We start from the raw sequence: 22,019 nt of genomic DNA on the forward strand, positions 1-22,019 counted from the left end.
CGTCATCGGATTGGGTTTGCTCGTGTGTGTGTGTATATTAGCACATATATTGCAGGAGTTGTCTTTGTGCGACAAATTAGAGTTGTCTTTGTGCGACAAAATTACAGTAATAATAATAATAATATCAGACAAAAGTCAAGGATAATGAACTCAAGAACCATAAAAAAAAACTTGGACTAAGAAAGTGCAAGTCTGAATTTGATTGGAAACAATCCAACAAGAAGTAAACGCTGAATACCAAATTCAACATGAAGTAAATGTTGAAGGTTAAATCCAACATGAAGGTAAATGTTGAGATGTGAAGTGTTTGATATTATTCAAATGCTCAAACAAAGTAAATAGGAGACAGTAAGACATTAATTGGCCTTATTGGGTTACTCTATGAACTCTGGATCTCATTTACAAATCCACTTCTTCATTGTTTACTTCAATTGTTGTTTCATGTGCTTAAAAAAAGGATAAGCCTTTGACAGTGCCATTATCTAAAGGCACTCTCCATATTAGAACATCTTGCAGATTGCTGCAACAACAAACAGCATGAAATTGTTTATTATAAGTAAAGAGCATACCAATCCCTATAACTTTGGAGTACAATATCATCTGGTCCTAGTTACCTGTACCTTCTTCAAAGAAATGTTTATAGGGATATTGAAAGGAGAGAAAGAAGTACAACGCTTTTACAAACTGACACAGGTGCCAAAGAATTCCTATTTCCTAGCATTCATGCATGCAAGCATGGTTTTCAGGTCTTATTTCTTGAAGGGCTAGGTTACCTTGTAGCTCAGAGAACGTTCATGATGTTGCACCCAATTTGTTTCTTCAGAAGAAGATTCAGCCAATGCACGGAGGTGGTTAAGCTCTGGTAGAATGACAGAGGCCAAGCTGGGGCGGTCTCTGCGCCTGAGTTCAGCACATTTCAATGCCAGGTCTGCAAACTTCCTAGTTTCTTCCAAAGGCCAATCTGGAACACTGTGGTCAAGCACCTCCTCAAACTTGCCCCGCTCTATGGCCATCTCGACATTGTGGGCAAGCCCAACAGGGGTTGCAGCTGTGATGAGCTGCAGAAGAATGATGCCAAGGGCATAGATGTCAGATTTGATACCGAGCATGCCAGTCTTCTGGTACTCAGGGTCAATGTAGCAGAAAGTGCCAGCTGCAGCGGTCATGTGGTATTGGGTGGCAGAGTCAGAGGCAGTAGTGTGAGGAATGAGGCGGGCAAGGCCAACATCGGCGATCTTGCTGACAAAGTTGTGATCAAGAAGTATGTTTCCTGGTTTGAGATCACGGTGGACAATGGGTTCAGGCTTCGCTTGGTGGAGGAAATGGAGGCCAGTGGCAATCTCGGAGGCTATCTTGAAGCGCAAGCGCCATGGGAGTGGAGCGGTGTTAGAGAGGCAGAATAGGCGGTCCTCGAGACTGCCATTCGACATGTATTCATATACCAGACAGCCATACTCAGGGCAAGCTCCCATTAGGAGCACCATGTTTGGATGCCGAATGGAGCTTAGCACCTCCACCTGATATTAAAAGATCCAGAATCAATCATCAATGTTAGGAGGGTTTAAATTTTTCTTCTTTTCTTGTGTATGGATTGAGGATCAAGAAGAACTGAAGAATTGACTTCGAAAGAACAGTGATTAGTAAACATTACCTCCCTTTGGAACTGTTTCATCCCTTGAGAGACATCAGAGCCAAGAATCTTTATTGCAACAGGAGTGTGATCAAGGTAGGATTTAAAAACAGGCCCGTATCCTCCCTCTCCAACCTTAAGTTCATCTGAAAAGTTACCAGTTGCCATCCTGATCTCTTCCGCGGTATATCTTCTATACCGAACATCGGAGGAGAAACAATTCAACATTTTTATCTCCTCAGGAATCCCACGATGAGGACTTTTATCACTGGGAACACCCTTGTTAGATTCAGTCACTAACTTCCTTTCCTCTGCCAGTCCTTCATGCAATGCTTGAGGCCTTCGGTTCTCATTTGAATTTGATTTCATAGGCATATTGGCTCTTTCTCCGTTCTTGTAGTTGGACTGCATCAGTAGTTACATTTGTTAAAACTGAGTATAAAAACTTGGTACAAAAATTGTTTGAGAAAACACCAACTATGGTAAACAACATATCTTATGTTATTTGATTCAATAATCTTAATACCTAAAATAATAATAATAATAATAAAATAAAACTCATCTTGTCAAAGCACTTCATCTCTTAGTAAAAATGCAAATGCAAATCAAATTCACTAACATCTAAGAAAAATGTTTAATCGAACATCGGAACACTGAATGACCATACCATCTGCTTAGGCAAAGAAGTTGGGCTTTTATGCTCTTCACTGGAAGCAGAGCCTGAATGGTTATTATATCCACTAGAACTAGATCCACTTGACCAATAGGAATTGTCAGATTTATTTGAATCAGGGACCCTCATTTGCTCATCAAGGCGTGATTGTCGATCGATATCTATCCTTGGATATTTAGGTTGGCTTTCAACACTTGTTCTGCTTGGGCTTGGACATGAAGCTACACTCGGATAGAAATGGTCAAGATGCGTCTTGGAAACTCTAGCAATGATATTTTCATTACTTTTGTTGTTATACCCAGAATCCTTAACATTCGTAGGCCTTCCTCCAAGCGACCTGATAAAAAGAAAATTCATGTAATTTAATTAATTCTTCTATTTGAAGAACTAAATCTAATATTTCTCAGGGTAATTTATATATGACATGAAACAATTATTTTCTGGAAAAGGTTATGATCACTTTACCTAGCAGCTGGTTCGGAATGGTGTACAGCATCCGGTTCACCTGTAAGACATAAATTAAGACAATGTACCAGGTTGATAAATCTCCAAATAAAAAATACAACTAAATCAATGAAAGAACTCATTTATATGCCGAATAATGAAAGTAGACGATGAAAGAGGCATACTTTTGATAGATAAGAATCGATTTTCAACAGCCTCAAACCCGAGTGCTGCTCTGTTTGGAGGATGGCTATTTGGATGAGTTGTCGGTCGAATAGAAGATATCTTCCCTTTTGATATAACATATATTGAACAAAAATCTGGAGCAAGTCTAGAAACAGAAAGCGGCACATCTGCTGCTTTAAATGTCCTGTTTGAGGACTATACTCGTTAAATACCATTCAACAGTCATATTAAAATCACCAAAACTTCCAAGTACCTTGCAAACACATTCCTAGCTGATGCTCCCATTACTAGTTTATCAATACTTTGCTGGCAGAGAAAATCAATAATGGCCTTTGGTATATCCGTATCTTCTAAAATCACTTCCTTGCTCTGCAACTGGATTCCCAATAAAAAAGCGAAGATAAACATAATGAAACAAGAGAAGAAGAGAACATTTTAATTGAAAAACAAAGGGAATTTCTTGAAAGAAAATCCACCAATGCATACCCCTCTTCTACTGCAGAAACATTGAAAAGGAAGAAGCAATTCTTTGGTTCGAGCATCCATCTGTTCATAAAAAGCAGCTGCAATCTCCTTATCCACTTCAGCAATTGGAACTTGGAAACCAGCTGTTTTCCACAAACCAAATAAACACATCTCATCAACAAGAAGACATTAGTAATAACTATTTAAATCAATCTCAATATCCAAATGAAACCAAATTCTATATGTACATAAGAAAAAAGGTCTTAACTTTAAGAGAACATGAATAAAAAATGAAAGAAAAACATGGATTTGGGGTCAACCAGGGGTAGGAATGGTTAAGATCTTCTTGCGAACATGGAGGAGGATGAAGATTTGGCCACGCTGAATAACATGATCCGCAGCCCACTTAAGGGCATGCTGGCTATTCTTATCTGCATCAACGGCAACGGCCACAATTTCTTGCCGATCGCCACCTCCAGCCACATCCCCAATGCCATTTCCAGACCCCTTCCAATGCCCTAATCCCTTTGGCATCTCAAATCAGCCTCCTTTTACCGCTTCTCTTCTCCCTTCCCTTTTTGAAAAACCCAAAAAGGGAAAAAAACCACTCCCCTTCCACAAGCCCTAGAAGGAGGGTAAATTGGAGTGCAATGGAAGGGAAGGGGAATGAGGGGAAAGAGAAGGGGGGAGAAGAAGAAGGGGATGAAAAAGGAGAAAGGGAAGTGGGAGGTCATGATCAGGGAGAGAGCAGTTAGAGTTTGAATTGCTGAAATTAGGGTTTCTGGTTTTTTTTTTTTTTCCAACTTGTTCGGGTTGGATATGATCCACCGGGACAAAACCTAAAAACGGTCAATCGATTTCTCGCGGGACAGCATGGCGGGAAATTTGCTACAATGACGGAAATAGCCTCGAATTTCAACGGCCATAAGTGTTTCGGGTTCCCAGTGATGTTATCACTGTTCATTTTGCTCCAAGATTAGTGCGGACGGATGTATGTGATGATGATGGCGATAAAAAGCAATAAAACATTGACATGCTATTATTATTATTATTATTATTATTATTATTACTATTATTATTATCTCGAGTGATTTTTTTTTTGGTTAGCTTGATGTATTTTCCATCATTCATCAGTTGCAATTTATTTTATTTATATAATATTCATGAATAATATGTGAAGGAACGAGTGCTAATCCTCGGAACTTCCACAAAAGATACACATTTTATTGTTCACCTTTTTTTTCTTTTTTCTTTTTGAAATAATAGAAATTAAATTTGGACATTTGTTGACTCATTAGAGGACTTTACTTTAACTAAATTAACTTAGTATTAGTTATAAGTCGTTAGGCGAAATTTGTAGAAACCATCAAACATATCTCTGAATTTGTATTACAGATTGGGAAGACTTTGAGGAGTCTCATATAAAAACCTAGAATTGGAAAAGATCTGACACTCAATGTAATTATTTTATACCATATTTTTTTTTAGCTCATAAATTGAGAACATTAGCTTTTCAAATAATGCATATTGGTTTTCATGCATAAAAGCTAAACACCAGCAACACAACATTTCAACTAGTCTTGGACTAAGTTCTATCATCCACTTGATCAAAATCAAGTGAACATGAGCAAATCTAAGCCTGTTCTCAGTGAATTATTGCCCCAACAACAGCAACAGAGCTGCTGTTGATGATATCTGTAACCTTACAAACCTAACCCTGTCCTCAGTAATTTAACTATAAAACCTACAAGCACACTCAAATTTGACGAAGACAGATATGATTAGCTGAATACACAACTGCTGGAATTCAGACCTACCAGTAAAGTACCAATGCTGAACTTCTGAAGACAAAAACCAGAATAAAAAAGAAAATGTTCTTTTCTCAAAGAACATTCTTAATCAGGAAAGAATAAGAATACAACGGCACACCAAAAATATTAGCAGTATTTAGGTCGCCCATAGTCTGATTAGGACCCAAGACCCAAACTAAAGGTTCCTCCATAGAGCAGAAGAATGTCGTGGATGTATAGGCACAGGGATGAAGAAACTTTTGAAAGTTATGTTTAGAAGCTTGCGTGTTTTCTAGCTTGACATCATAACCTGGTCAGATGCCTGCAGTGCCTGTGCAGCAAAATATCTAACATCCACGTCAGCATCTTCACTGAGCTCAACCAAACATGGCCTAATACTGTTCTCCACCACCTGAAATCACGGATCAGTTCAACGGTAAGGGATAATGAATGTATGATGGATGATTTAGATTGGCAGAGTTTTTTTTATTTACTACTTACAGAATGGTCAACAATTGGAATGAGAGACTGTAACACCTTTGCAACATTAAATTTAATGTTGGGTACCCTGGCAAAACAGCACATTCCTCCTCGCTCAATATTGCAACCGAATTGAGGTAATTAAGAAAAAAAGAGAAAGAAAGAAACTGATACAAAAATGTATGCAGAAATTGGACAAGGCACTCACCTGTCCTTTGAAGCATTGATAACCACTGGCAAAAGCTTTTGGCATGTGATTTCTGAGCCCATGACCGGGGCTAGTAAAGAGATAGCATGCAAGATGGTCATGCGATATAAATAGTGTGGATTATTGATCTTCTCCAGCACCTGGTAAAAACAACAAGATGTTATAATTGGCCAAGCGTGACATTGCTGCTAAATGCCAACAAGCAGAAGACATCCTCAACTACAAGGACCAAATATAAGTCTCTGACACAGCTCACATCCAACACTAGAAGTCATACCAGTTATCATACATGAATTTGGTAAGGTACTAGTCAGCATATGATACTTGGAAAGAGTATGAAAAGGTAACTTGTATATAATTTTGGCCTGGTGAGAATAGCATGAAGAGAGAAGCAAGGTGGGGTGGGGGAATCATCAGTTATACATTAATCAGCAAAGAATACATAATCAATTATGACTGATAAAAAAATATTGAGTAACTAGTTTTTTACAATACCAAAAATTCTGGTAGCTGCATTGACAACCTTGCTGACTGCACTTAGACTAGGTCAATTTTGTTCTTAGAAGGGCTGATTGAATAAAGACATCTGGTATAAGATATATTGATTTCTGGTCAACCCTTAGATTATTGGAAATGTTTAAACTTTCCAATATATTTGACAAATTATGACTAGATGTTTTGAGTTAGAGTGGAAGGCCATAAATTGAATACTCACATGTTCAGCTAAAAAGTAAATAAGCATCAATCTGCCAAGCACCAAAAGTCGGATAGTACAAATCTCAGAAACATAAAATGATAAAGGATAAAAGCAAACCTGCGGAACTATATGCTGCATTGCCCATTCAGGGCCAAATTCTTCTGCGAGACGCTTTAAGTTATTTGCAGCTGCATCACGAATTGAGAAAACCTGTATGATAATCATCCATTCCATGTTAATTTACTTAAAGGTTAGTTAAGGATATTAATTTGTTGTTCATCTTTATTCAAGGAAAATCGAAAGGTGACTTCATTTGATAAATTATAAAGTGGCATGTAAACAGAGAGATTGGTTGGTCAAGTAAAAGCATGCTAAGGCATAATTAATCATCCACTGTTGCCAAGAAAAACCCAAGAAATTTTTGAGGGGCAATCTAATGCGTAATCAGAAGAAATTTGCAATAGAAACACAGAAGTCAAGGACTAAAACAGCCATTTCAACAGAAAAGCAATATGTAAATAATATAAGCTAGGTGTCATGTGCAAATGACTAAACTGCTCACAGGAATTTTAAAATTCAACTCTATATAATGCATCTGTTATTATGAGGCTAGAACACCTAAAAGGTCCTTTATATATGTCAGGAATTAATAGAAAACAGCTCAACCTTGACAAGAAATAACAGGCTAGCATTTAGACAGGAGAGTGCATTACAACATCCCCTAGTCATATTTTATTACTTCAGAGAGGGCTTAGGAATACCTTGTCTTCCAACCACTGCATGCATAGAGCACCAAGTTTGTCATCGAAAAAGCCCATGCCTAACTGACTAGCCAATAAGGGGATATATTCAATTATGGCCAGTCGGACCCTCCAATGCCTATCCTCTGCAAGCTCAACAATGGCTGGCAAAAGTGACTGGGAAAGCAAATCAATCCCAATAACCTGCAAGATCACAGAAATCATAGATAGAATTGAAGAAATATTATGTCATGGTAACTGAAATAGCTTACCACACTGCCATGTAAAACCTGTTTATTCAGCTTAGTCCTGATAAATATTTTCTGAGACTTGCTTGAATTATTATTTGACAAATAGAACCTCAAATACCACTGAAGATCTTACATATTCTCCATTAATCAATTGGCAAATAGCAATAGTCAAACAACAAGAAACAAGATTGCAAAAGATGCCCACCTGATTTACTTGATCAAGTTTGCTAATAATGTTCAGTCGAACATCTGGAAATTCATCCTTCAGTAATGAGAGAAAAATGGGTAGTAATTGTTCAATGGTTGCCTCCTATATAAACCAAAAACTTTGTTAGCTTGCTCATGCAAGATAATGAAACACATTTAATTATAATTAATGCTGAATAATAAAACCTAAAAGGAGAGCACATATTGTTAGATAAAACTTTTAGAAGATTCGGACTTCCATATTTACATAACAATTTTCCAATTACTGCCAGAAAAATGGGTGAATTAAATCTGTAGTAACATAAAAACTTCAAAACATGGCCGCTAAATTGTTTGAATGTGAAAATTGCAACAAGAAAGTGCCAACAGCCTCGCATAAAACTCTTATGACAATGCGCAAATGTTCATTATTTCCCCCTTTATTTTTGTGGAAAAACATCATGTGCATGCAGCATGCTCATACCTTTCCCAAGACAGGTGCCATACCCATAATTACAGAGGCCAAAGCTGAACGCACATGCTGGGAAGAATCTGAAGACAATTCCTGGAAATGACAGTATGATAAGGTCACGTAAAGAGAGAACCTAAAAGCAGCACAAATATTAACATATCCAAAGAAAAACCAAAGAAAGGCTAAAAATCATACAGCGGTGAAGATGTACCTTCACACAAGGAAGAATGTGCTGGATTGCAAGTTGTGGATTCAAGATGCGGCAGAACTTTGTCACCTTGCCAGCAGCAGCTATACGCACTTCAGCCTCATTGTCACGAAGAAGCCGTACATATGCAGGGACCAGATCCGATCTTAATATAGAATTAGAGTTTCAAAATAAGAATCATTCAAAATCACATCCTAATGGATGTTGGATCAATGATATTTATTGAAGTTTAAGAACAGAAAACTCCGGTAAAGAACAAGAGATGGATTAACTTAGATCAGCACATACATAAATGCCAGTGAAGGACGTGTAGAAAACAATTATGCAAACAGCAAACAGGTACGCCTCTCCCAGGTAAAGTTATCTATAAATAGAAAGAAACAAATTACCTAGTAGGCTCTGGGCCAACAGCTTCACAAAGTTCATACAGCTGATTTGCAACCATATAGCGAACTCGCCAAGATTTATCCTAATCATGAAAAGGAAGTAAATCAAAGAGAGAACACCCTTAAAATCCTCACAAGGACGTAAAATAACTCCAAAATTATTAAATTAAGACATTAAAAAAAACAAACACTTTCTTCTAAAAAGCACCATAAATTAGCAATTGGATAAAAACAATTCCTAACTAGCAATTAGACAGAAACAACACCTGTAACAAATTAATGAGGCTAGCATTAAGTATACCTGGGAGAAATTAACAATAACCGGGAGGATATGGGCTACACAATCCTGGGGTTCCAGCAATTTTCCAAGAGCTGCACAGCCCTCAACAGCCAACAGCCGGACTGAATCTTGATCTGGCAAATAAAAACACCAACATAATGCACCAATATAAATTGGAAGTGGATATGATCATCATGTGACCACAATTAATCTACGAGTACAATTGGTAATTTAATCTACCACAGTGCGAAGTGTACAGCTACAAGGTCAAGAGAATCATTTGTGAAGCAACTGTTATAATGTCACTTATGCTGCTTCAAACATATTTGATCAACAAGAAATGCTTTCCCCAGTAAATATGATCAGGACAATGACGGGTTCTTAAGTCAACTCTGGCAAGAAGACAAGCAGAATGAAGATGAAGATGCAGAAAATTGTCATGCTTCATATGCACGAATGTACCAAATTTAGATTTCTGGCCATGTTACTCTCAGCTTATGCAATGCACTTGGAAATTCATACAAATAAAATGGTGTAGCATAGTTCAATAAATAATTGAATAGAGTAGCAATTGCAATAAAGTGAACTGACAAAATAAATATGGTTAACAAGCAAATGATGGTCAAAAGATGCTTAGATGGAAGCATATAAGCAATAATCAAATATTACAGACAACCAACTTAGATACAAATTGCAAAAGAAAAACAAATGATCATACGTACATACCATCTTGTGTTAGATCCTCAAATATTGACATGATGTCTGTTTTCAGATGGCTCTGTTCAACCGTAGCAGCAAATTTACCAAGATTCGATGCTGCAGACCTTCTTACCATAGGCATGTCATCTTGACACAATTGGCCATAGATAGACCTTAGATCTGCCTTCAACAGCTCAGGTGCACTTGGATAAGCAATATGAAAGAGCCCACAGGATGAAACACGAGCAGTAAACCACTCACCAGCAGCCAGTCTCTAGAGACAATAATCAAGAGCGTGAGGTAATACTTTAGTCTTCATGAGACTCAGCAAATTCATAACATGAAAAGACCGAGCAAATGCGTTGAAAGAATGAAAACCAATAACCGAACCAAAAATTATATAATCTATATCTATATTTGGAGTAATGATCATGCACCCTGTGTCAGATAGGCTGCTGTAAAAATAGCTCGATTTACTTCCATCTTTTATTTTTTAGATTTTTTTTTTCTTGAAGCGCCCTATGTCATTGTATTTCATATACAACTGAAATTGAAAACCATCAAGTCTTTCAAGTCAAGTCAAGTGAGGGACTGCATTAAATTACAATTTATATTTAAAACAAGATAAATAGTTTCATCAAACAAATATGAAAACTATTCCGGTGGCATGTGGCAATTAAGACCACAAATAGAAGCTACAGACGGGTGAGTGATGAAAATAAGCAATAAGCAGAAATTCATCTCCTATCATATTTTGCATGAATTCATTAACAACAAATTGCATGCCTAGCTGCCCATAAGTACCATATTTATAGGGAAGTTATGAACTATACACTAAACATCTAATCAAAAGAGCCTAAATTTTGTGTATGAAAATAAAAGGAATGTATTACCTTGACTAGAGGTATGAACCACTCTACCAAATCAGCTTCCCTCATTTGTGCCCCAATTCGACATAGTGATTCAACAGCCTTGTCTCTAACACAGGTTTCTTCAACTGTGCATAGAGTCTCCAATGGTGGTAGCAAAACATGGGCATATTCAACTCCCCCAACATAAGGAATAAAAACGCCTAACTCTTCCGCCATGGCAAGAAGCACCTCGTCGTCGTCATCATTGTTTTCACTAAGAAAAGGTATCAATTCTTTTCTAGTCCTTTCCTCACCAAGTGCTCTGGCAATTGTAGAAAGCCTTCTAATGGAGTTTAACCGCAGCTGAATATCTTCATTTTTCAACTCGTCTATCAATATAGCAATTGGATATAGCGGCTCATCAATCATAGCCATTGCACTTTACTAATCCGTTGCAGCTGAAAAAAGATGAGAGAGAGAGAGAGATCCCCAATAAGCACAAATAATGTATTCAAGCACCAAACTAATAAATGATAATCAGAAGAGCATCACCAGTGGAAACCAAGCTTATTCAACAAATAAATAAAAATAAATAAATTCTCATAACAGACCAATGTCATGGTTAATTCAAAAGAAAAGATGCAAGTCCAGAACATGGCTAGAGAACAGATGCAACATGATTAAACATAAGAGAAGAATATAACAACAATAATCTCATTATTTCAGCAGATGACATGCATAATTTAATCTATGAATGATCATAAATGTATGATTGATAAAGAACTGTATCACAAAGTGAGGTGAAAGCCATGCTAATATTGGACAAGACATGTTTCAAATAAATAAACAAAAGAACAAACATTGCATCCCTATTCCTATCCCTATCCCTATCCCTATCACAATCATAGCTTGCCACAATAAAAGAAAAATATAACCTTGCCCAGTGTATATCTACTTTCTTTTTTCCATGGCTCATATACAATATTCAGGTATTTGCATAATAATGTCCATGTACAATATAACTCATCAATTTACGCTCAAAGAACCATTTAAATGATGCCATTCAAAGCCATCAATTGATCAAAATAACTATAAATCTAGATCCCCAACACCCATCTTTCTATCAGCAGCATAAGAAATAATTTCAAACAACCGTCACTGCAATCAGACTTCAAAATTATTCCCCAGGCCGAATAACATAAGCACAGAATCAAAACCCAACAACTGAACAACCGCCTGAGGGACTAAAAACCAGAAACCAAATTCTGGACGCACAACACCGCATCGATCAATCCAATGTCCAGATTCACAGAAAACCAAGATCACAGCATCAATACCTTGAGATCGTGAGTCAAAGCACACTAAACCCTCGAAAACTACTCAAAATAGAAGAAAATTCAAGAAATAAAACAACAAAGAACCAGATCTGATACAAAACCCTAGATCTGAGAAATGGGGAGATAACAACTCGATCTGATACGAAGAAGAGAAGTACCGCGCCGTGAGATCACCAAGGACGGACGGAGGAAGCCCGCAAGGAACGGCGAAGAAGGCGATGGAGCGAGAGAAAAGGACGAGGTCTCGAGAGAACAAGAGCTCGAAATGCGAAGGAGAGAACGACGAAGGGGAACCCCGTCAGACTAATGAGTCATAAACTCGGTTTTTTTTAGGAAGACAACTCGGTTCGTCTTCGAACCGGGAAATTTTGTAGGTAAACCCTTGCAAAATAGTCTAATTGCATAGAATTGTAACTTTGCATACATATCCTTGCTTAAATTGTACTCAATAGTCTCCTTGATTTTTAATTTTTTTTAATAACAAATATTTTGACAGTAAAATTGGGATGAAAGATGAACATAAATGGAATTTTTAAGAAAAAACTATTAACTTTTGATCTTGCAATATATTTATAAATACTAACATTTTTGGTGATATATATAGATTAATATAAAGTTTAATTTTTTTTTTTTAAATTGTATATAATTCTCTAAAATATATGTCATTCACAGATAGTAGAGCTCTCATGAAGAGTTTATTTTTATCAATCAAAGAGAACTGTCAATTGCTATGCGCTCTTATCTTTTAAGAGAGAAGGGAATCAAATCCATATTTTATGATAAATAAGAGACCGAAGTGTTTTTTGGGCAAAAATTTTTTGGCATTCTCCTCTGTTATTTTTTAGTTATCAATTTTATTTAATTCACATCGATTAAGAAAAATTGATTAAAAGTAGTTGGTTACCTATATTTTATAAAATGTAAATTTAGAAAAAAAAAAATTAATGTTGCACAAAATTTCTAATGTGACAAATAAAAAAAAAACACAGCAGAGCTCTAAAATATGACAAGTAAAAAGAAACTTAAGGAGTATTATTTATTTTTGTGGAAATTGCCAAAAAAACCCTTTAAGTTTGTAAAATTGCCAAAAACACCCCATTAGTTTTGCAATCCCCAAAATCCCCCTCCTTTTAAACTCTATGTTTTTCAAACCCCCAAACCCCTAGAATCGGATGTGAACTGGAGTGAGTTTCAAATTTTTTTGGACTGAAAATGCCCTTGCATGGGGAGTCGTGGTCGCAGCCCATCTCGGCGATTTGAGAGGAAGTGGGCGGTTTTCCGTAGGGGTAACCCCGAGAGGCTAATTTATTGGAGCCGCTTTAATTGCTTTTTCTCAACTCACGCCTTCGACTTTTCCATTTCGAGTCGCCTCCCAAGTTGTCTCTACGTCGAAGCCTCCTGAATCAGCATTTCATCGCCTTTTCCCTTTCCACCCAGATCTCGAAGGAGAAGTCCCCCATGCAACTAGTTGGCATTTCATCAATTTGAAATCTAAGGTATTGAGTATGGTTTTTATGTTAACCTGCTCGCTACTAAAGAAAGATTTTTTTCGGTTTTGTTTTGTGCTCCCTGCTTTTTGTTGGAAGATATCGAAAGTCCGCAGGGGATTTCTACTGGGGTTTTGTTAGTCTCTGAGGGAGATTTCTACTCGGGGTTTTGTTTTGTTTTCAGTTTTCGTATGTATACACTATCGAATTAGTTTTTTTCGATTGTTATGATTTGTGTAATATTTATAATGTACATTTCCCGCTTTCGCTTTGATATGGTTGCAGCTTTTACAAAACGAGGTTGACGCTTAAGAAATGAGATGTTACAGCTTTTAACATTTGTTGTCCCCTGCTTTAAGTATTCTCGCCTCTGCTTTAACAAAATGGGTCTCTGCTTTAACATTTTTATATCTCTGCTTTAATAACCGAGAGTTTACCGCTTAAAACCTTATATTTCCGCTTAAACTTTTTGTCAATACCGCATGTTGAATGTGTTGTTATTGTCAGCAGCTTGTGATTATGGCGGTCAACCTAGTTAACGGCCGATGCTATTTGACACCCAGTAGTGGAGACTTTAGTCGAATTGAAAAAAATAACACGACCCTCGACATCGGGAGATTATTCGACTGACACCGTCTTGCAGCTGCTCATCGAGCTAGAAGCTATATACCAAGAGAGAGCCCTTCTTGATTCTCTTTTGCAAAGGTACGATGGTCGCACCAATAAATTCAGGATCGGGAAAGCCTCGCCGAAGCTTTCAGACCTCAAGATGTGGCCCTCGTGCTTGGTCTGCGTTGCGATGGCGACGCAGCTGGTCTTTCGTAAGAAGAAAACCAGTCGCGTCAAGGGCGGTATCTATCAAAGACTCTACGAGACACGGAGACTCCATCAAGAGCACTCGTCGCAACTTGTTCGACGGAGGGAGAAGAAGATAATTTCGTCAAACTCCCCGATGGTGTACCTCATGGGGACGATCCCTCTTCCCAAATACATCATGCCTCGGTTCGAACTCGGATCGCTGATTACGCCGATGATCTACCGACCCATGGGGCGATCACGCACGGGCGCAGGGCGACGCATCAAGTGGCTTATGGAGGATATTCCACAGCACTGCCCGAGTGCAAGATAGATGCGTCGGGAAGAAGACCAACACAGTGGTACATTAAGGGTTGCTCTGGCGCGCTTAACGTCCGGTTTTACGAGATGACCGGAACGGGGAAGAAAGTCCGCTTCTGCAAGATCCCAAGGATGTTGTGCTACTAATGAAAGTACTTACCCGAAGCAAGCGACGGTGAGAAACGAGCTTGTCATCGCTCGATGGAAAAAGAGGTAATAAATCATGGACAATGTTTAACATAAGTCTTTAACGCTTTAAACATTTTATTTAGCGCTTTAACTTTAGTATTTACCGCTTTAACTCTTATTCATACTGGGTTTAAATATTTTGTTCTCCGCTTTAATTATATTCTATAACGCTTTAAATATATAAATACCTGCTTTAAATATAGTTTTTTTATAGTTTAAAATGAATGATTTCACTAAATTGTTTCGTTTACATATGTTAGTTTCTCGAAATGGTTCCCTAAGAATGTCAAGAAGAAATATTTGTTGAGGGCCAACCGACTGGATGGATGCCATCGCTCCCGAACCACTTGCTCGAGGCGTGGATGAGAGGGCGCCTCTATCGCGCTGCTCGGACGCCGCTCTCCCGCCTCAGCCCCCACCACGCCAAGACGCATTCCTCGACGCCGAGAAGCCCTCCCCTACCCCGCAGATCGCAACAACCCCCTACCACGACAACGATAGGGGCCCCCGAGCGTGGCAGTACCGACCATGGCAGCCCTCCGACCGCTGGCAGCCCTCACCGGTGACATTAGGGCGAAGATATCACCACGAACTCTTACGCAGTCATGCCGGATATTGACGACCGAGTTTCTCGCTTGTCGCCAGTGTCGAGGTGCCGGAAGGACGTTTCACAAATCGACCGCGCCTATCCTCGAAAGAATCAAGCACCCGGACTGAACGAGGCGCTGGAATTTGACGACGAGGACATCATCTGGGAAGGTCATTCCAAGGCGGCCACATTCAAGAGACTTGCGAAAAAGAGGAGAACAATATCGCCTCGTCTCCACCGCCGGCCGACGATGAAACAATAGCAACACCATCGGCACTGACGTCGTTGCTGAGAAGGACATCGAGATGATGCGGTCGCTGCTGCCGCTGAGAAGGCCGCCGACTCTCTCTCGATGAAATCCTCGACCCGTGGAACCGGCCGCGAGATCGTGCATCAAAGATGGACACAATCAATGAAGATCAAGAACAAGTTAAGGGTGTGTCCCCAATGATGCCGTTGTCTACGGCCACGGTTGAGAAGATCGTCGAACTGCCGCTGCCGCGCGGACGCGGCCGACAAGATCGCAGCCCAAGCGAGACACAATTCCACCACAACAAGAACCATGTAAGGATGTGTTCATGGGTCTGATGCTGCCGTCTGCCGTCTCCAGCATCGAAGCCGACACAATCCCACAACAAGAACAACCATGTAAGGATGTGTCTGCAGCTGATGTCGTCGCCATCGCCCCCGCGATCGAAGGAAGATGTCGTCAAGACCCCGACCGAGCAACGAGAGAGATGATCAAGGCCAATCAAACATTGGACTGCATCTGCTCGGAAAGCTTTTTATTCAAGAAGAAGAAATGGGTTGGCTCGAGTCGTTTTAACAAATACGAAAGCAGGAGTTGATGAGGATCTTCCTCAACTCGCTCTATGGGACGAGTAAGTGTAAAGTTTTTTTATGATATTGTTTAAAGGTTTTATTATAGTGTTTAACAATTACCTAATAGTGTTTAATACCTTTATGTTATCATTTAATTTGTCTACTTAACATTTAATTATATATAATATCATGTAACAATTGATAATATCATTTAAATATTTATAATATGGTCTTATTATATCTCATTATCGTTTAACCTCAAGACTGTCGTGTGGAAGAACGACGTCGTCAACACCACACGCGACAAATTATACACTGCCGCTGAGGGGAAGGAGATGGTCATCGATGATGTGATGGGACGCTTTCAGTATGCATAATACAAAAAGTCGCCGAGCAAAGAGCCATATCCTTACAAGAAGCGCCTCCATCACCGGACCGCTTACGCTGTTTATGCCCAAGCAGGGAAGACGCACATGACACGATTATGGCTATGATCGGGGATGTCGTCGCAAGAACTCGCATGAAGTTCAAATTGTCATCCTCCCGATAATCATGAATGACCACTTCCATGTCGTCGTCCTGGACAATGATAAACAAGAATACAGTGCATTATTCTTCATGTCCGGTACGATAAGGGACGCGTTGGACATGGTAAGTTCTTTAATTATGGCATATTAATATCCGCTTTGGTATTTAAATCGCTATTCTAATCTCGACTTGCATATCTCGGACAATGGAATCTATTCGACAATTGTGTCGATATGGAGTTCGACGAGTCGGCGACGGCTAAGTACCCACTGCGCGACGACATAGAAACCCGACGCTAAAAACAAGGAAGCGTCGATTGCGCCGCGTCACGCCATGCGCTTTTATCGAGCAATTACTGCGGGGTGAGAAGTTACGGCTACCGCAGACAGACGTTCCTTACCTCAGATTATGGTATGTTACCCGCATACTTAAGGAGGGAAGGGCAGTAGGCGTCCCATGACAAAGGGGGGTCGTCACAAGCGGGTTAAATTTTGTTTTTCAAGAACATGTCCTGTATATCTGAATGTCAATTTTATTTTCGAATGTAAATCTGGACAAATTCAATTCATTGTTTTCGTGTTCGAAGAGCATGACTTGTATATGTTAATGTAAATTTTGTTTGTTTTGAATTGTAAAGCAGGTTAAATTCCATTCAGTTTCATTTCATTGTTTAATTTACGTTCTAATTGTGTACATTTCACTTTCATTGTTTAAATATACTATATATCGTTTAAACATCGCTTTTAAATATTTCAAAAATACGTGTACTCTGCTTTAAAAATAACACTTGCCTCTGTTTAACTAAATGCATTCATTGTTTAAATAAATATGGGAAGTTGCCCATCAATAACTTGTATATCTCAATGTAAAGTTTGTTTGTTTTCAATTGTAAGGCAGGTTAAATTTCATTCAGTTTCATTTTATTGTTTAATTTACGTTGTAGTTGTGTACATTTCCGTTTCATTGTTTAAATATACCATATATCGTTTAAACATCAGTTGAAATATTTCAAATTACAGTGTATCCGTTTAAAATAACAATGTCTCTGTTTAAATACATTCAATTCGTTGTAAAGAGTAAGAGTTTAAATATGGAAACAACTCCATCAATACACAATGTTTCCACATCGTACTTCGGGCTTATTAACAATACCTAGTCGAGCCACGGTTTCATTGCAAGATCGTCGATTGTGACCCGAATCCATGGCGGTAGCTGCAATGTAACTTCGCGGGACATCAAACGCTTGCGACTCGATCCTCTTTTCGTCTAGGCCGCCCGTGTCGCCTACTCGTCACGGTGATCGCAAAGCGAAGCTCACGATTTCCCGTCGAAGGCACATCGTACGTCGGGTATGGGGAATATAGCTTCCTTGTCGCATGAGTTTGTAATTGTCGACGGTGAAGTACCCGCTAATAAATCGATGTACGTTGGTGTGCATGCGTTATTGCTTTAGCATAGCGTGTTTTCGCGAGGGATACCATAAACTTGCCACCTTCGACATGAACAAGTTACGATGGCGAGATCCACGGAGTTCTTTCGACTGGTCGATCACTTCCGTAGCGATCGTCGACCAGACGACCAACACGAAGATTTCGGTCGTCCTCAACAATGATCGCTACCTTGGAATGTATGTCAGGGCAGCAGTAGGTCTCCCATTTGTTCAGCTTGCTCGCGTGGGTTACATAACATGCGCATCAACTTGAACACAGCAAATAAGGTTAAACAAAAGGCGAGTGATGGTTAAATAATTCAGTAAACATGTTTAAACATTATTGTAAATATTTAAAGCGAAAGGATTAATATTTAAAAGTCGAGACAAGTGTAATTAAACAAAGATTGAGAATGTTTAAAGGGTAACACTAAATGTTAAGTGTAAACCAACATTCGCGAGACCTTATGGAGTCGACCATTTTCGTCACCCTAGGTAAATGGCGAGCTTCCTTGATCCAAGCATTGAGCGACTCCGCGACGTTTGAATACATCTCACCCCAACGATCGCCTCCGAGCGGATAATTCGACCCGATGTGCCATATCAGGTTTATTAATCAACCCGGGTGATGAGCTTCGGGTGATGTGGCTGCGAGTTCATTCAGCGGTATCATCGAAATCTTTAGCCGTGGATGCCCAGCATGATGCGGAAGCATATAGACCCGAGCACTCCTCCCTCAATGCCTTCCCAAGTCGGACGTTGGCTTTCGTAAAATTGGCCTCAGAATGTCGAAGGCAGTATGCGTGTGGCGAAGAAGGGAAGACTCTGCGATTGCGCTCACAAGGCCCTTGGACTCGTCCGACACGAAGGTAATTATCTCATGATAATCTCCATCCTCGTATAAGGCGTCGCCCTAACTTAGATATGAACCAAGTCCATTGGCGTCGGTCTCGTTGTCGATTATCACAGAAAGCGGCGATGGAAAAAAACCATTGTTTCCATCTTTCCTGTGCGCCCGATGAGTGTACCCGATATTTTTCCAAGGAGGTGGGTACCGTCGAGAAAGCATGACTGACTGCAAAGCCCTCTTGAATCCCATGATACACTGCTGAAAAGAAAAGAATGCACGTTTAAAAGCGATCACCGTCTCTTTCCACGATCGCCATGACTGCCGGGATTTGTCTCGGCCACCTTATCCACATACCAAAGCAAAGCGATCAGTGGCTGGAGATGTCATGCCAGTCGAGGACCACCCGGGCATGCTCTTTTTCCCAACCAAGCACGCTTGTATGGTATGTGGACACCATGTTCCCATAGCATGTCCTTACGAATGTCGATGGCCTTGTCATGAGGGGACGGTCCTCGAGCTTCGAATCACTTTCGTGCGCTAACCCAGTTTTTGGGCGCTTTCGGATGTGACGTCGAACCTATGCCACCACCGCAAGTGTGTGACGGGTTGATTGTCTTGATTCGAAAAGTATTTTTGTTATACTCTTTTTGATGCGTGAAGGCGCCAGCGACAACCATCGGCAGCATTCCAGCGTCGCCCGATGTTTTTCGTTCTTTATGAAATTGAAGTCGAAAATTCCTTTTGATTGCATGATTTGAAAGTACATCCCGAAATGTTCGACAACGTCAAAAGCGTTGTCGATATCGATCGACATGACGCGAATGATCGGCGAGGAAGGAAGACATCCCAGCGCGTCGAGGTCACCATGGGGATGAATGGGAGCACTCGCGGAATCCGAATTCCTCTGACACTTGAGTCGAAATAAAAAGATCGATATGTTAAGCGGAGAATATAATGTTTAAGTGATAATGACAATATTTAAAGCGTTAAATTAAATACTTAAGCATTTAACTAATAACGTAAGCGACTAGTACTGATATGTTAAACAATGACGGACATATTTACACAATAATGACCCCAGACAACTGGAATAATTAAAGAAAAGGAACTTCTGACGAGTAAACCTCGTTTTTATTAGGATTCCGCAATGGCGCATTTTACGTCTCGGCGACAAGATCGACTACAGAGCACATTTGAAGATGGAGTGGGACGTGACGCATCCATTGGAAGTCAACATCGTTTTCTATTAGGGCGAAACCGTTTTATATCCATACGGTGTGATGAACTTAACCACGACAAGAGAAACTTGAGGACCCCATCAGCTCACATATCTCAGTTTAACACCAACTCCCGAAAGTGCGAGCGGTGAACATTAGCACCCTTCCTCCCGGGTTGAATCTAGCAATACCACAAAAACTCTCCATAATATATCGATTCGAAAAACCAAATCAGTCTAAAACCAAATGAAGTGAAGAACAAAAGAAGGCGAAGAAGAAGAAGAAGTAGAAGATGTAAAGAACAAGCAATGAGTCGAGAAGGTAAACAAAAAAAGTGCATGATTGTATGCATAGAGGTTAGACTAGGCGTGATGTGATTGGGCGGTATTTTTTTCCCTCCATCCCAAAGGGCGAAAAGGGAAATATATGTCATCGTCGCTGAGGAAGACATATTGTCATCGTTCGAATGAATGTTCTCGACTCAACATGAGTCTACGTGTAAATGTCGAGCTTTTTATGTTTAAAGCGGATACATATAGTGTTTTAAAAATAATGGTTAAGCTGTTTAACTAAAAGTCTATATCATGTAAATAATATGTTATTGTTTAAATTGAATGCTTTTCATCGACATCGCGTTGAAGATGGGTACCTCTCGGGTCATTTGTTTAAACATCTTTACGTATTTTCTTAAACACTAGTTGTCGTTGTTTAAAGAGTAACTAGAGTATTGTTTAACATTTTCTATTGTTTACACCGTTGTCGTTGTTTAAAGAGTAACTTTTTCTTAAACACCGTTGTCATTTGTTTAAACATATTTACGTATTTTCTATTGTTTTACTAATGGCGTTCTTTTTGTTTCCCACATTGTTTGTTTTTTTACTAGGTCTATGTTTTAAATTTCGGAAGTTCACGGTCGAATAAAGCATTTTTGTTTCGTTTTTATTTATAAAAGATTTACAACATTTACAACATTTACTGACGTCCGCTCGGGACTTTGGACACTCACGACTCGACCCTCAGTATAGCGAAACAAGTGTCCGTACATTCGAATGCTCCGGCGGTTTGCATAACATGCGCATCAACTTGAACACGCTGACGTACTGACATTAAAAAAAGGTTAAACAACACACGTTCATGAAAAGCGACTATTAATCGATGTGTCGTGGTCGGGACTTAAAGCGAAGATCACGATAGTTAAACCGCGAGCGTAATAGTTGTACTGCTGCGTAATGTTCTTAAATGGTAGCGAGAAAGTCTCGAGTGATAAATATCAACCCCGTCTTAAAGGATGTTTCACGATCTCACTCCTCTAGAGAATCCTCCATGATCGCGAAATCGTGAAAAAAATTTCTTTTTCTTACCCAAGTCGAAATGCTCGCTAATTGCTTGCCGTCGTCCATCGTTGAAGAATCCTCTGCGTTCGAGGCGATTATGAGGCGTTTCGACTGGCGAGAAAAAAAGATAGTTTAACTTGTTGCGTGATTGCGGCTATGATTCTCAAGATAAGGAAGAAGGTTCACGAAACATCCTTTCAGATAGAGTGGTTGTCCATGGGAAGAGGAGGACGACGAGGAGGAGGAGGATGATGAGGACGATGAGGGAGTGGTTGTCCGTAGGGGAGGGTTCTTTCTACGGTTATTTATGGTGTGAATTCCACGGCGGTGACTCTTCGTATCAGAGAAAAAAAGTTAAGCATGCGATGGCGAGCGTTGGTGATGAGAGCGAGCGGGTGTTCGGAAAATTATGTTCTGAGTGCGTAAATTTTAATGCTGAGTCATTAATTCTTATCTGCGGGATACCATGCTTTCT

At 39.6% G+C, this 22,019-nt stretch overlaps 2 protein-coding genes across 2 annotated transcripts; both read right to left on the minus strand.

The window, feature by feature from the left end:
• Positions 1–416: 416 nt before the first annotated feature.
• On the minus strand, positions 417–3,972 carry LOC120262410 (U-box domain-containing protein 35-like). The gene is made up of 8 exons (XM_039270511.1): positions 3,719–3,972; positions 3,420–3,541; positions 3,187–3,308; positions 2,933–3,117; positions 2,769–2,808; positions 2,298–2,640; positions 1,652–2,035; positions 417–1,517 (listed from the first exon to the last, which is right to left on the minus strand). Exons 1-8 carry the CDS (start codon positions 3,930–3,932, stop codon positions 765–767), a joined length of 2,163 nt encoding a protein of 720 aa, XP_039126445.1. The 5' UTR covers positions 3,933–3,972; the 3' UTR covers positions 417–764.
• A 1,286-nt stretch (positions 3,973–5,258) lies between these two features.
• On the minus strand, positions 5,259–12,277 carry LOC120261010 (serine/threonine-protein phosphatase 2A 65 kDa regulatory subunit A beta isoform). Its single transcript, XM_039268663.1, has 13 exons — positions 12,142–12,277; positions 10,689–11,104; positions 9,823–10,069; positions 9,118–9,230; positions 8,820–8,899; positions 8,434–8,575; positions 8,235–8,315; positions 7,770–7,874; positions 7,335–7,517; positions 6,691–6,783; positions 5,877–6,016; positions 5,690–5,756; positions 5,259–5,600 (listed from the first exon to the last, which is right to left on the minus strand). Exons 2-13 carry the CDS (start codon positions 11,079–11,081, stop codon positions 5,481–5,483), a joined length of 1,764 nt encoding a protein of 587 aa, XP_039124597.1. The 5' UTR covers positions 11,082–11,104; positions 12,142–12,277; the 3' UTR covers positions 5,259–5,480.
• Between the last annotated feature and the right edge of the window lie 9,742 nt (positions 12,278–22,019).

This window comes from Dioscorea cayenensis, chromosome 5, assembly GCF_009730915.1.
Source record: "Dioscorea cayenensis subsp. rotundata cultivar TDr96_F1 chromosome 5, TDr96_F1_v2_PseudoChromosome.rev07_lg8_w22 25.fasta, whole genome shotgun sequence".
NCBI lineage: Eukaryota > Viridiplantae > Streptophyta > Magnoliopsida > Dioscoreales > Dioscoreaceae > Dioscorea > Dioscorea cayenensis.